Source organism: Manis pentadactyla, chromosome 8, assembly GCF_030020395.1.
Source record: "Manis pentadactyla isolate mManPen7 chromosome 8, mManPen7.hap1, whole genome shotgun sequence".
Taxonomy (NCBI): Eukaryota; Metazoa; Chordata; class Mammalia; order Pholidota; family Manidae; genus Manis; species Manis pentadactyla.
This window is the reverse complement of record NC_080026.1, coordinates 53,438,729-53,453,990: the sequence shown is the minus strand read 5'-3', so window position 1 is coordinate 53,453,990 and position 15,262 is coordinate 53,438,729. Positions and strand designations below refer to the sequence as shown.

Sequence of the window (15,262 nt, the reverse complement as noted above, 5' to 3'; positions counted from 1 at the left end):
CTCTACTTTTGGTTTGAATAATAAAGACCTAGTTCAACTGCTGTTTCTAATTCTTAATAAACTTCCTCTGGTGGGGGTTCTTTTGGGGGGACTGATCTTATCAGGAGTCTACTGGAGGCTGATGGTCTGACTTGCTTACATAAAAGGACAGTGCTGGGATGTTCCTCACACCCCAGGTCCCCCAGATAGGACCTGGGCCTCTTCCCTGTACCACTTACACTCCCAGCCATACCAAATGACCTTCAGTTCTCTGATCAGTAGAGGAGAAAGAATCCCAAGTGACACCAGTAAAACCCCAATGCGGTTTTACTTTTTTTTTTTTTTTGGGGTATCATTAATCTACAATTATATGAGGAACATTATGTTACTAGACTACCCCCATCACCAATTCCTCCCCACATACCCCATTACAGTCACTGTCTGTCAACATAGTAAGATGCTATTGAATCACTACTTGTCTTCTCTGTGTTGTACAGCCCTCCCTGTGCCCCCCCCCGCATTATGTCTGCTAATGGTGATGCCCCCTACACTTTTTTTTCCCCCTTATCCCTCCCTTCCCACCCATCCTCCCTAGTTCCTTTCCCTTTGGTAACTGTTAGTCCATTTTGGGTTCTGCAAGTCTGCTGCTGATTTGTTCCTTCAGTTTTTTTCTTTGTTCTTATACTCCACAGATGAGTGAAATAATTTGATACTTGTCTTTCGCCACTTGGCTTATTTCACTGAGCATAATACCCTCCAGCTCCATCTATGTTGTTGCAAATGTAGGATTTGTTTTCTTCTTATGGCTGAAGAATATTCCGTTGTGTATATGTACCACATCTTCTTTATCCATTCATCTACTGATGGACACTTAGATTGCTTCAATTCTTGGCTATTGTAAATAGCGCTGTGATAAACATAAGGGTGCATATGTCTTTTTCAAACTGGGATCCTGCATTCTTAGGGTAAATCCCTAGGAGTGGAATTCCTGGGCAAAATGGTATTTCTACTTTTAGTTTTCTGAGGAACCTCCAAACTGCTTTCCACAATGGTAGAACTAAGTTACATTCCCACCAGCAGTGTAGGAGGGTTCCTCTTTCTCCACAACCTTGCCAACATTTGTTGTTTGTCTTTTGGATGGTGGCCATCCTTACTGGTGTGAAGTGATATCTCCTTGTGGTTTTAATGTGCATTTCTCTGATGATTAGCAATGTGGAGTTTCATGTGTCTGTTGGCCATCTGAATTTCTTCTTTGGAGAAGTGTCTGTTCAGCAACTCTGCCCATTTTTTAATTGGATTATTTGCTTTTAGTTTGTTGATGTGCGTGAGCTCTTTATATATTTTGTATGTCAACTCTTTATCAGATCTGTCATTTATGAATATATTCTCCCATACTGTAGGATGCCTTTTTGTTCTACTGATGGTGTCCTTTGCTGTACAGAAGCTTTTCAGCTTGATATAGTCCCACTTGTTCATTTTTGCTTTTGTTTCCCTTGCCTGGGGAGATATGTTCATGAAGAAGTCACTCATGTTAATGTCCAAGAGATTTTTGCCTATGTTTTTTTCTAAGACTTTTATGGTTTTATGACTTACATTTGGGTCTTTGATCCATTTTGAATTTACTTTTGTGTATGGGGTTAGACAATGATCCAGTTTCATTCTCTTACATGTAGCTGTCCAGTTTTGCCAACACCATCTGTTGAAGAGGCTGTCATTTCCCCATTGTATGTCCACAGCTCCTTTATCATATGTTAATTGACCATATATGTTTGGGTTAATATCTGGACTCTCTATTCTGTTTCACTGGTCTGTGGGTCTGTTCTTGTGCCAGTACCAAATTGTCTTGATTACTGTGGCTTTGTAGTAGAGCTTGAAGTTGGGAAGCAAGATCCCCCCCACTTTATTCTTCCTTCTCAGGATTGCTTTGGCTATTCAGGGTCTTTTGTGGTTCCATATGAATTTTAGAACTATTTGTTCCAGTTTGTTGAAGAATGCTGTCAGTATTTTGATAGGAATTGCATTGAATCTGTAGATTGCTTTAGGCAGGATGGCCATTTTGGCAACATTAGTTCTTCCTAGCCAAAATCATGGGATGAGTTACCATTTGTTAGTGTCCTCTTTAATTTCTCTTATGAGTGTCTTGTCGTTTTCAGGTATAGGTCTTTCACTTCCTTGGTTAGGTTTATTCCTAGGTATTTTATTTTTTTGATGCCATTGTAAATGGAATTGTTTTCCTGATTTCTCTTTCTGCTAGTTGCTAGTTCATTGTTAGTGTATAGGAAAGCAACAGATTTCTGTGTATTAATTTTGTATCCTGCAACTTTGCCGAATTCAGACGTTAGTTCTAGTAGTTTTGGAGTGGAGTCTTTAGGGTTTTTTATGTACAATATCATGTCATCTGCAAATAGTGACAGTTTGACTTCTTCTTTACCAATATGGATTCCTTGTATTTCTTCGTTTTGTCTGATTGCCGTGGCTAGGACCTCCAGTACTATGTTGAATAACAGTGGGGAGAGTGGGCATCCCTGCCTTGTTTCTGATCTTAGGCGAAAAGCTTTCAGCTTCTCGCTGTTAAGTATGATGTTGGCTGTGGGTTTGTCATATATGGCCTTTATTATGTTGAGGTACTTGCCCTGTATACCCATTTTGTTGAGAGTTTTTATCATGAATCGATGTTGAATTTTGTCGAATGCTTTTTCAGCATCTATGGAGATGATCATGTAGTTTTTCTCCTTCTTTTTGTTGATGTGGTGGGTGATGTTGATGGATTTTTGAATGCTGTACTATCCTTGCATCCCTGAGATGTATCCCACTTGATCATGGTGTATGGTCCTCTTGATGTGTTTTTGAATTCAGTTTGCTAATATTTTGTTGAGCATTTTTGCATCTATGTTCATCAGGGATATTGGTCTGTAATTTTCTTTTTTTGCGGGGTCTTTGACTGATCTTGCTATTAGAGTGATGCTAATAATGGCTTCATAGAATGAGTTTGGAAATACTCCCTCATCCTCTATTTTTTGGAAAACTTTAAGGAGAATGGATATTATGTCTTCTCTATATGTCTGATGAAATTCAGCAGTGAATCCATCTGGCCCGGGTGTTTTGTTCTTGTGTAGCCTTTTGATTACTGCTTCAATTTCCTTCTTGGTAATTGGTCTGTTTAGATTTTCTGTTTCTTCCTTCATCAGTATTGGAAGGTTGTATTTTTCTAGGAAGTTATCCATTTCTTCTAGGCTATCCAGCTTGTTAGCATATAGATTTTCATAGTATTCTCTAATACTTCTTTGTATTTCTGTGGTGTCTGTCATGATTTTTCCTTTCTCATTTCTGATTCTGTTGATGTGTATAGATTACCTTTTTCTCTTAATAAGTCTGGCTAGGGGCTTATCTATTTTGTTTACTTTCTCAAAGAACCAGCTCTTGGTTTCACTGATTTTATTCTATTATTTAATTCTTCTCAATTTTATTTATTTCTTCATGATCTTTATTATGTCCCTCCTTCTGCTGATTTTGGGCCTCATTTGTTCTTCTTTTTCCAGTTTCAGTAATTGTGATTTTAGACTATTCATTTGGGATTGTTCTTCCTTCTTTAAATAGGCCTGGATTGCTATATACTTTCCTCTTAGAACTGCCTTCACTGCGTCCCACAGAAGTTGGGGCTTTGTGCTGTTGTTGTCATTGGTCTCTATATATTGCTTGATCTCTATTTTAATTTGGTTATTGATCCATTGATTATTTAGGAGCATGTTGTTCAGCCTCTATGTGTTTGTGAGCCTTTTTGTTTTCTTTGTACAGTTATTTATTTCTACTTTATACCTTTGTGATCTGAGAAGTTGGTTGGTGGAATTTCAACCTTTTTGAATTTACTGAGGCTTTTTTTGTGGCCTAGTATGTGGTCTATTCTGGAAAATGTTCCATGTGCACCTGAGAAGAATCTGTATCCTGTCACTTTTGGGTACAGAGTTCTGTAGATGTCTGTTAGGTCCATCTGTTCTAGTGTGTTGTTCAGTGCCTCTGTGTCCTTACTTATTTTCTGTCTAGTGGAGCTGTCCTTTGGAGTGAGTGGTGTGTTAAAGTCTCCCAAAATGAATGCATTGCATTCTATTTCCTCCTTTAATTCTGTTGGTATTTGTTTCACATATATTTGTGCTCCTGTATTGGGTGCATATGTATTTATAATGGTTATATCCTCTTGTTTGACTGAGCCTTTTATCATTATGTAATGTCCTTCTTTATCTCTTGTTACTTTCTTTATTTTGAAGTCTATTTTGTCTGATACTAGTATTGCAACACCTGCTTTTTTCTCTCTGTTGTTTGCATGATATATCTTTTTCCATCCCTTGACTTTTAATCTGTGCATGTCTTTGGGTTTGAGGTGAGTCTCTTGTAAGCAGCATATAGATAGGTCTTACTTTTTTATCCATTCTATTACTCTGTGTCTTTTGATTGGTGCGTTCAGTCCATTTACATTTAGGGTGATTATTGAAAGATATGTACTTATTGCCATTGCAAGCTTTGGATTTGTGGTTACCAAAGGTTCAAGGGTAGCTTCTTTACTATCTAGCCATCTAACTTAACTCTCTTATTGAGCTATTATAAACACAGTCTGATGATTCTTTATTTCTCTCCCTTCTTATTCCTCCTCCTCCATTCTTTATATGTTGGGTGTTTTAGTCTGTACTCTTTTGTGTTTCCTTTGACTGCTTTTATGAGTAGTTGATTTTATTTTTTACCTTTAGTTAGTATTTGGTTGGTCTGCTTTCTTTGCTGTGATTTTATTTTCTCTGTTGACATCTATTTAGCCTTAGGATGCTTCCATCTAGAGCAGTCCCTTTGAAATATCCTTTAGAGGTGGTTTGTGGGAGGCAAATTCCCTCAACTTTTGCTTGTCTAGGAATTTTTTTATCCTTCCTTCATATTTAAATGATAATCGTGCTGGATGCAGTATTCTTGGTTTGAGACCCTTCTGTTTCATTGCATTAAGTATATCATGCCATTCTCTCCTGGCCTGTAAGATTTCTGTTGAGAAGTCTGATGATAGCCTGATGGGTTTTTCTTTGTGGGTGATCTTTTTTCTCTCTCTGGCTGCCTTTAATACTCTGTCCTTGTCTTTGATCTTTGCCATTTTAATTTTTATGTCTTGGTGTTGTCCTCCTTGGGTCTCTAGTGTTGGGAGATCTGTGGGCTCCATGGTCTGAGAGACGATTTCCTTCCCCAGCTTGGGAAAGTTTTCAGCAATTATTTCTTCAAAGACACTTTCTATCCCTATTTCTCTCTCTTCTTCTTCTGGTACCCCTATAATGCAAATAGTGTTCCATTTGGATTGGTCACACAGTTCTCTTAATATTCTTTCATTCCTGGAGGTCCTTTTATCTCTCTCTGCCTCAACTTCCCTGTATTCCTGTTCTCTGTTTTCTGTAACATTAACAGTCTCTTGCACCTCATCCAGTCTGCTCTTACGTTCTTCCAGAGATTGTTTCATTTCCGTAATCTCCCTCCTGACTTGATCCCTTAGCTCTTGCATATTTCTCTGCAGGTCCATCAACATGGTTATGACCTTTATTTGGAATTCTTTTTTGGGAAGATTGATTATATCTATTTCCCAGGTCCTCTCTTGGGGCTTGTCTGGGTGATTCTGGGCTGGACCAAATTCTTCTGCTTTTTCATAGCAATAGAGGTAGTCGTAGGCTGGTGGCATGTGTCAGCTGGGAAAACAAAGTCCCTTCCTGCGTGCTGGGTGCCTTGTCCTTTTCTGCTGCCTGTGTTAGTCACCCGCACACTGGGAGCAGCCTCCAGGTTTATTTCCTGAGCTGCCATGGATGGGGCAGCCCTCTGGGTAGCCCAGAGCCCTGTGGGGAGTTGCAGGCCCACCGGTGTGTTCTCCTGCAAGAACGGCATCCCTTTGTGCCTTGCCCTGGCTTCCTCTGTCTGTGCTAGGCAGCTGCTCACCGGCGGCAGCCGCTGGGCCGAGGCTCTGGGCAGCTGCTGTGGGCACAGCCACTCTCTGGCTGCTCAGCCGCTGTGGCAGGACAGCACCAGCTGGGGGAACCACTGGGAGGCTGCTTATTGCCATGAGGGGCTTCAAAGCTGCATTGCCACCCAGGGTGTTGGGGCACCTGTAGTTCCTCCGGATTCCCATTCCCTGCTGGGCTGAGTGTGCCAGGACGATTCTGTCCAGCTGTGAAACCCTTGTCCCTTTAAGACTTTCAAAAAGCACTCGCTTTTCTTTTGTCTCAGGGGAGCTAACTGTGGGGACCCCCTTGAAGATTTTACTTTTCAGTTTCCCTAATATCCAGAGCACCGTGCAACGTGTGTCTGTACTCCCAGTGCAGGTTACCAGGGCTGGGTATTTAGCAGTTCTGTGCTTCCACTCCCTCCCCACTCCAACTCCTTTCCTCCCGCCAGTGAGCTGGGGTGGGGGGAGTGCTCGGGTCCTGCCGGGTCATGGCTTTGTATCTTATCCCCTTTGTGAGATGCTGAGTTCTTACAGATGTAGCTGTAGCCTAGCTGTTGTACTGTATCTTCTGGTCTCTCTGTTAGGTGTAGTTGTATTTGTTGTATTTTCAAAAATATATGTGGTTTTGGGAGGAGATTTCTGTTGCCCTACTCACGCCACCATCTTGGCTCCTCCCAATCGGGTTTTATTTAATTTTTAATTTGGTTTTATGTATAGTAAGGAAACCATTGCAGTCTCCAACCTCTGATAAGTTAGGTGGGCACTGAAGGTTTGTACTGTAGTCAGCTTACCTTGTGGCAACGCCTGTCTTGAAAACCAGTTACTTGTAAGATTTCTGGGAGTGTTATTTGTGATCACTGACACCTCTTCTTTATACTCTTAATACTTGGGTAAAAGTATTAACAGTTTTGATTTCTTACATGTATTATTTCTCTGAAATGACCTTTTTCTCCAATAATTAATGAATAAGGTAAATGTATTTGCTCCATTCTCCATCTTCAGATCTTCCTATGCCTCCCCCTTTGCCTGTGGGATAAGCTTTAAGGTCATTAACATGGGCATCCCAAGTTCATCTCTGACCATGCCCCCACCCTCATAGTCTTCAGCCATCCAAAATGACATACAGTTTACTTTAAGCCATATCCACTCTTCCTTCATACCTCTGTACTGGTCCTGCTCCCTGGAAAACCCTTATCTGCAATCTTTGCCTGACAAATTCCTGTTGGTCCTTCAGAAGCCAACTTCATGAAGTGTCACTTTCCCCATGAATCCTTCTCTGTTCTCACCAACTGAGTCCAGTGTCCTTCATCCAGACTCCCACAGAACCCAGAACTCAATCCTAACTGTGACTGGCCCTGTGCTCCTTGAAGGTGGGGCCACAGCTTAGTCATCATTATGGGGTTCTCAGTATGTGCACAGGGCAGATGTCCACCAAGTGAATGAGTAGCATTTTTAATATATCACTTTGAGTGTTGCTTAGTTGGTAAACAAGCATTTCACATTCCTGTTTGTTTTCTTTAAGTGCAAGGATTCAACATCATGTGAAATAGTACTGAGGAATCAGAAAAACCTAACCTTAACTGCTTAAAAAAATCAGAAATGCTCTGTGTTTGCTTCTAGATCTTGGAAGCCCAGAAGGCATTGCCCTTGACCATCTTGGCCGCAACATCTTCTGGACAGATTCTCACCTGGATCGAATAGAAGTTGCAAAACTGGATGGTACCCAGCGCCGGGTGCTATTTGAGACTGATTTGGTGAATCCCAGAGGCATTGTGACGGATTCCGTGAGAGGGTACTTTGTGTACATCCATGTGTGCCTCTAGTCTATTTGCATCTGCTTTGTTGAATGTTTTTGAATGTCAGGCTCTAACTCCAGCATTGCTGTCCTGAAATGAATGAGTACAGGATGAATGAGTCTACAGTTGGTGGCTTATAGATAACATGGTAAAATTCAAGAACATTTAATGGCCTGTGATCATAGACTTGATACCATGTTACACTTTCAAATCTTACCAAGAGACTTTGTAAGTCGACAGTTCTGAAATTGGGCATTTCCGCTTGGGTTGATTGTGGATCAACAACCAAGTTGTTTGAGCCCAAGAGAATCAAGATAGCACAAATGTACCCTGGGGGTTCTACATTGGGGACCTCCCAGTGTGAACAGCTTGGAGACCCCTTCCTGTGGGTTTCACCAGCACATCAATGCTTTGATCCATTTCCTACTGCAAGCTCTGAATCTGGTACACAGGCTCTTGGCTCCTTGACACTGATTCCTTTCTTCTGAGACCACATCCCTTGTTCTGAGGCCGGTTGGCCACCTCTCTAAGCAGAGCCTTGACACTGCCTCTGCCGGCATCCACTTCTGGGCCTGGACCCCTGGGTGTGCTATGCCTCACTGTGCGGTGACAGCGTGGGGCAATTCCATGTATTTACGTCACGTATGGTATTGTTTTTTTTTAACAGACATATTGAAATATAATATGTCCCTTGTGTTTAAGGGAAGTGAATTCATTAGTAATAGAATAACCAAATTCAAGTGAAGAACCAGAACCAAGTATCTTTGCAAAGGAAAACATGTCTTATCACCTCCCAGAGCCTTTTTAGCCAGTCTTTGTTTTAATATATCCTAATGTCTTCAGCATCGGTTCTTTCTAAGTGTTTTTTTTAAGTAACGTTTTCTCATACATCTTCCTTATTTCTCTTCCCCTTTCCCCTCCTTTTCCCCCTCCAGGAACCTTTATTGGGCAGATTGGAACAGAGATAACCCCAAAATTGAAACCTCCTACATGGATGGCACAAACCGGAGGATTCTGGTGCAGGATGACCTGGGCCTACCCAATGGGCTGACCTTTGATGCCTACACATCTCAGCTCTGCTGGGTGGATGCAGGTGACAGAAAGCCCCAGTCCTGACTCCTGGGGTTGGAGCAGTGCTTTTTTTTTTTTTTAAACCAAACAATTAGTGTTACCCATTGGGAGTTAGCCCAGTCTGTACACCAAGACTATCTGTTATGGGGAAGAGGGCATAAAATAACTGTTTTTCTTCCTTGCACAAAAATAGCTGCATATCTTTGCTGTGGAGTGTATTGTTTCTCCTGACATGATGCCATCCAGGGAGAGTTCTTAGTCTTTTAAGCCAGGGGTCAACAAACTATAGCCCATGGGCCAAACCTAACCTGTCACCTGCTTTGGGATAACCTGGGAGCTATAAATGGTTTTAATATTTTTAAATGTTACATTTTAAAAGGTATATAAATGCCCACATAATGCCCTCAGTTTTCCTCTTGGCTCACAAAACCTTAAATAATGACTACTGGCCCCTTAAGAAAAAGTTTGCCGAGCCTTAGAGCCTGTCTTCACCCTACTATCATCTATCTATTAAGCAGGTAACAACTTACATTTCTGTAACTCCCGTTTGTCCCCAAGGGCTTATGCAGGTCTCCTCAGAGCCAAGGAAGATAAAGCAATGCAGTCCTGATGTGTGCCCCTGCCTGGGAAGACTTGGGGGGCCCTTGTGTGAGCGATGTGGGCAGGATGCTCAGTGGGGGAGGAGTGTCAATCATCTGTCAAGTCCCTATTGATTACCTGCTCCGCTGCAGACACTGTGAGGGGCACAGGGGCTGCATCTTACATTTGGGGAGGACAAGGAATGAAAAGTGAAGTTAAATGAAAATTCAGGCCCTTGGTAGTTCATAATTCGGGCACTGACATGGGCCATGCTCAGCTACTAAACCTGTGTGCAGCCTGGCAATTCTTAGGGCTGAATTAAGGGAGAGGCAGCCTGAAGGGGCTTCAGGGAGGAGGGACTTGAAACAGTCTCCAGCTGCTTTGAACGGGTGAAGCAGGCATGGCTCCTGTGCTCTTGCACACACGTCCCATCAGAGCCAGTGTAGCCTAGGACTGTCTTGGCTAATGGGAGCCAGGAGAGGGAGAGGGTGCCAAGATAGCTTTCCAGTTTCAAGGAGCAAGTCCCATGTGTTCTCTAGGGCCTGTGATTGTGACTCTTAATTTCTCCCACCCTTGGCCTTGTTACTCTTGTGTTTTGACACAAAAGGGCCATTTCTTGTATGAACAATAAGCAACTTGTTTTCACTCTCTGTAGGCACCAATCGGGCGGAATGCCTGAAGCCCGGTCAGCCCAGCAGACGCAAGGTCCTTGAAGGGCTCCAGTACCCTTTCGCTGTTACCAGCTACGGGAAGAATCTGTATTACACAGATTGGAAGACGTAAGTCAGCTGCCGCAGTGTGACCTTGGGCGCCTGCCCTGCCCCTGTCTCTGGGAGGCCAAGCCCTTCCCATCTGGACTCTTGGCTTGACCTACCAAGCCTCTAGAGATGCCCCTGTGCCTTGCTCCTTTGACTTTTAGGACACACAAGATGATGGTGAAGAAGTTGGGGGACAGGGGTCCTAGGGGAGCAGGAGGTGCCATTTATCATCTGGACACTCCTAGATGGGCAGTTTCCAGTCTGTGAACTTGGACTTCCTGAGCATGTCTGTTCTTCCCTCAGGAGCTGACGCAGGGTCACTTGGCTGGTGGGCTCCATGCCCACTCTGTGCCCCTACTTCATTATAGTTCTTAAATTACAGTATTCCTATAGACTGTTCTTGACCACCTCTTCCTACAAAAAGAGGCATTAAACCAAGCAAGAAGCTGTGGCCAGGGACAGTGAAAAAGAAGGCCAATTTCATGGCTTGGAATTTACAGCTGGAGAGAAAAGCTAGTTGACCTTTGCCCTTTTCTAAGTCAGAGAAATGCAGGCTTGATCCCAGTTGGTGGGGGGGATGGTGAGGAAGCAAGGCCAGAGTATCTGTTTAAGGCTTCCAATTTATCCTCAAAACTGCAAAAAAGGCTGCCCTGTAGAGAAAAGTTAAAGCCATCGGATGTGTTTTTTTAATCTTCTGCCCTTTGGTGCCCTGTAGGAATTCCGTGATTGCTGTAGATCTTGCGATTTCCAAAGAAATGGATACCTTCCACCCCTACAAGCAGACCCGGCTGTATGGCATCACCACTGCCCTGTCTCAGTGTCCCCAAGGTAATTCACCTGTGCTCTTACTATTCAGAGGCTGGGGGCACCCTCAGCCTCACAGCCCACACTGGCCTCTAACAGCCCGGATCACCTGGCAGGTGAGACAACAGTCCCATCCGTCAAGAGTCTTCATTAGTTACTCAGTCAGCCAGATAAATCAGTAAAAAACATTAAGCAATGAGGTGGCAAGTGGACAAGGGTGAGGAAAAGTACTGAATCTTGGGCTGGGTCTAGAAGTATGTGGTCTTTAGGTTCCAAAGAGGAATATACGTCTTAGGATCTCTACTGCTTAAAAGTCCATCCATTTGGCCTAACAGCAACAACAATAGTTAATTATGATAATAATTCAAACATGGATGGTTGCTGTGAGCTGGGTACTCTACATTTATTAATTCAGCATTCTAAGTGCTTTGTATTCACTACTTCATTTAATTCTCATAGCAACCTTATGAGGTTATGGTTATTTCATAAATAAGGAACCAGCTACTTGCCCAGAGTCACACAACACAGTGGCAGAGTGGGGAGGGGTGAGCCAGGCAGCCTGCCTCCAGGGTCCACTCTGCTGCCTCTCTAAGGCCTCTCCCCTAACACGCTTTCCCTGTTCGTTTCCCGCCTCTCCCCATTCAAGTGCAAAGCTAAGTGGGCAAGCTAGAGAGTATATTGTGCTTTAAATTTCAATTCCCTGTTCTAATCAGAGCTGGAAAGCCCCCCCTGAGATCTGTTTAATAGCTTTGATGGTAAATCTGCATAGTCCTCAAATCAGGAATCAGTGTTTTTGCCCATCTGGCAAATCCTTAATGATGAGGAAACAGCCAGTAGATATGCTTTGCTGAGTGCCCAGTACAGCCTTCCCTGTTCCCTTGGAGTGCCCACAACCTTGGCCCCCAGAAATAAAAAATGGGGCTAACATGGAGGCCACTCTCTGGATGGCCACTGAGCTGATTTCTGCCTTTTCCAGGTCATAACTACTGCTCTGTGAACAATGGTGGCTGCACCCACCTCTGCTTGGCCACTCCAGGAAGCAGGACCTGCCATTGCCCTGACAACACCCTGGGAGTGGACTGTATTGAGCAGAAATGAAGACAAGAGTCCCTCATTCCCTCTCCAAGTATTTCATAGCAACACCCTACTTGAAAGGGTTCAAACTGAAAACTGTCTGACTGGGTGGTTGAGTGGACACCAGGCTCAGGTCCAACCCAGCCTGAGTCCTGACAATATTCCCTTCACTGTTCCCTGAGAGATATGCCCTGGGCTTCTAAAATGGGTAAGCCTCTTTCTCTACACAAAGACAGAAGACCCCACTGACCCTGACCCTCAGATGAGCTTATGCAATCCTGAGTGAGGATTAGATGCCCTATGCCAGTGCTTTGGAACCTTTCCCCAACCTTAGGTCCCCAGTGGTGAGCAGAGCTTCCCCAGACCTGGGCCACCCACACTTCCTGTGGCCTTAAAAGCTCAACCTTACTCTGAAACATCCACCATCTGTCAGCTCCTCCACACATCAACCAGGGCCATGTAGGCAAGGTTATGAATGAAGAAGGGAGTTAGCTCTCCCACACTTTTTCAATCGGTGCTCTGATTTCCCTCTTTATATGCCTAGATTTTTACACCCAAGTTCTATACCACCTACATCCTGCCCCAGGTCCCCATTATGGTGAGCAAGTCTGACATTTTGATCAAAATTCACCCTGCCCTAGGGACATATGGGTATTTGGTAGATGATAATGAGCAGCCCCTTCCAGATAAGTTATTGGCATTTCAGAGGTAGCCTTTGGTAGTGAAAGGCTTAAATCAAAGGAGTGTCCAGTGGTAAGAATTTAAAGGCATAGAATTAGATGTTTGAGGATAGGGGTTCTTTTGATGTGCCTTAAATCATACCAAAGGTCACCAATTTATTCCTCTTTGCCCAACACACCTTGATCCCAGCATCTGATCTTGAGCACCATGGTGCCACCATTGGCACTAATGTCCAGCCTCAGGTGAGGCACAGTCTGAGACTGGTACCAGTGATGACCCACCCACAGTTCCTTACCTCTGGCCTCTACTCATGGGAGCCAATCTACAATCAATCATGAGTTTACTTCTCCTTTGTTTCTTCCTCTATCTGTGGCCCTCTCTGGCTGTTTTCTCTTCTAAGAGGGCTGAATCAAGTATTTTATAGTAGTAGTCCAGACCTTTATTGCTCATTGTTGTAATTAAAGAGGCCATTGCCACATTTCATGTTTATGTTTCTACAGTTTGTTTAGAAAACATTTCCTGACCATACAAGTAGTTAGTATTACGTTTCTATCAACTGCTTCCCAAAGTCCTAAAAAAATTAAAATTTTGGAGTGAAAGCTGAGCATAGAGAGTTTGAGTCATAAAGATTGGGATAAAAAAGAAGTAGAGAAGACTTGGTGAAAAGCATCACAAAAAGATTTATCAAAAGCAGGAATGGAAAACCCAAAGGGAAAGGGCAGAGGAAGGGATTTAACAATAGCAATAACAAAAACTCATTAACTCCAAAGAATATAGTACATTTTAACAAAGAACACTTGAGGACATGGAAGAATTTGCCTGATTTCCTCCTTAGGGAAGAGATCCCTCCCCTTATCTTCAACCTCAGAACACTAAGACCCACCCCCCACCCCAGGCCTTACCCCTCTTGACCTCATCTGCTTGAGCACATTGGAACCTGAATCAGGAACCTTTCTTTGAATAAAATTGGAGTTTGTTTTAGATGCAAATATACCCCCAAGAACCACAAGATTTGAGGAACACATGGGTCTTTTATATAGCTCTATTCTATAAATTGGTTTCACTTTCTTTTTATATTTATCATTCCGTATCAGGCCCTCTGTATCACATCTTTGTCATGGTTTTGTATAATTTTTATAACTATTTTATTCATTTTACTAGATTCCTTCTAAAATTGTTTAAGTGGTAAAATCTTAAACTGTGGAAACCACTGAAGGTGCTTATTAACTGTTCCCCCAGATTTACACGAGAATTGGATGTTTACAGTTGTATAAATACTATTATATAAAATTAAAAAAAATTTGTTAAGACACCTTTCTCAATCTCATCTGAATGAAGAAATTTAATGTCAGGAAGGTGATTCAGAATGGAAAGACAGTCATTTAAGAATCTGCAAAACTTGCTGGACTCCCAGTGTTACAAGGGGTAGTGTGTTTCCCACAAAAGACATAAAGGCTTTTAAATTGCCTTAAAAAATAATTCTATCAGAGACCCCAAACCACCCTTTTGAATATTGTTTTCTTTTTTTAGAAAAAGGTATTTTGGGGCAAGTAATAGAAAGAGTTTCCACATTCAGTTGTGAGGATGAGCTGTGTTTTCTTCCCTTACTCATGTCCATAAGGAATAAAGACACTTTCCTGACACCTGGTCATGGAGGGAGACCTCTGGTCTGTACTTGGGTGCCACCACTGGACAGTGTCACTCACCTGTGCTGACCCCTGGGTGGGATGAGAATGTGCCTTTGACTTGTACAGAGTGAAGGGGGCTCAGAAGTTTCAGGAATGAGGTGCTCAGAGCTGCAGTTGTTGTAGAGAAGGGATTGGTACATAAAGGTCTCCTTGAGAAATGGTACCATTAATGGAATCAGTTACAGCTTGCCAGTGCAAATCTCTTGAACAGGGTAACTTATTTAGGGCAAACCTTTACAGTGTTTTATTCTGGTCATAAAACTAGTTACCTAAAGGTGACAATCAGGGAAGATGGTGAGGTAGGAAGTTCCAGGAATTCATCCTTCTATCAAAACTGCAGTTGAACTGGTGGGAGCTGTCTGAATAAACTACTTTGGAACTCTAGGTCTAGAAGAAAACCTGAAGCTCCCAGGAGAGAGCTGATGAAGAAGCTGGTAAATTTCAGTCAATTTCAACTTCCCTGAGTAGTGGCAACCAGCCTCCATTACCTAGCCCCACCAAGTCAGATGTGGGAACAGCAGCCCCACGTTCCTAGTGTGGCTTGCTGGAGCCAGACTGGGCATAAAGACCTTGTTTTCCAAAAATCAGGGTTATTGATTCTGAATGCTGATTACTACTTTTAATTGTTGGGGGCCCAGGACAAAGGGAAAAAATCTTCATGACATTGGATTTGGCAATGATTCCTTGTATATGACATCAAAAGCACAAGCAGCAAAAGAAGAAAATAGATATACTGGTCTTAATCAAAATTAAAAGCTTTTATGCATTAAGGACACTATCAGGACAGTGGTAAGACAACTAATCCATGGAAGGGAGAAAGTATGTGTAAATACTATATCTGATAAAGGTTAATATCCAGGATATATATAAAGAACT

General features: G+C 42.7%; 1 protein-coding gene across 1 annotated transcript in view; it reads left to right on the top strand.

Moving 5' to 3' along the window:
• The window catches only part of NID1 (nidogen 1), a 97,213-nt gene extending 83,205 nt beyond the window's left edge, over positions 1 to 14,008 (top strand). The window contains exons 16-20 of the mRNA XM_036919310.2: positions 7,556 to 7,727; positions 8,667 to 8,824; positions 10,037 to 10,160; positions 10,855 to 10,967; positions 11,920 to 14,008. Of these exons, the coding sequence (XP_036775205.2) occupies positions 7,556 to 7,727; positions 8,667 to 8,824; positions 10,037 to 10,160; positions 10,855 to 10,967; positions 11,920 to 12,041 (689 nt within the window). The 3' untranslated portion in view covers positions 12,042 to 14,008. The remainder of the gene's footprint in view (positions 1 to 7,555; positions 7,728 to 8,666; positions 8,825 to 10,036; positions 10,161 to 10,854; positions 10,968 to 11,919) is intronic.
• Positions 14,009 to 15,262: the final 1,254 nt, after the last annotated feature.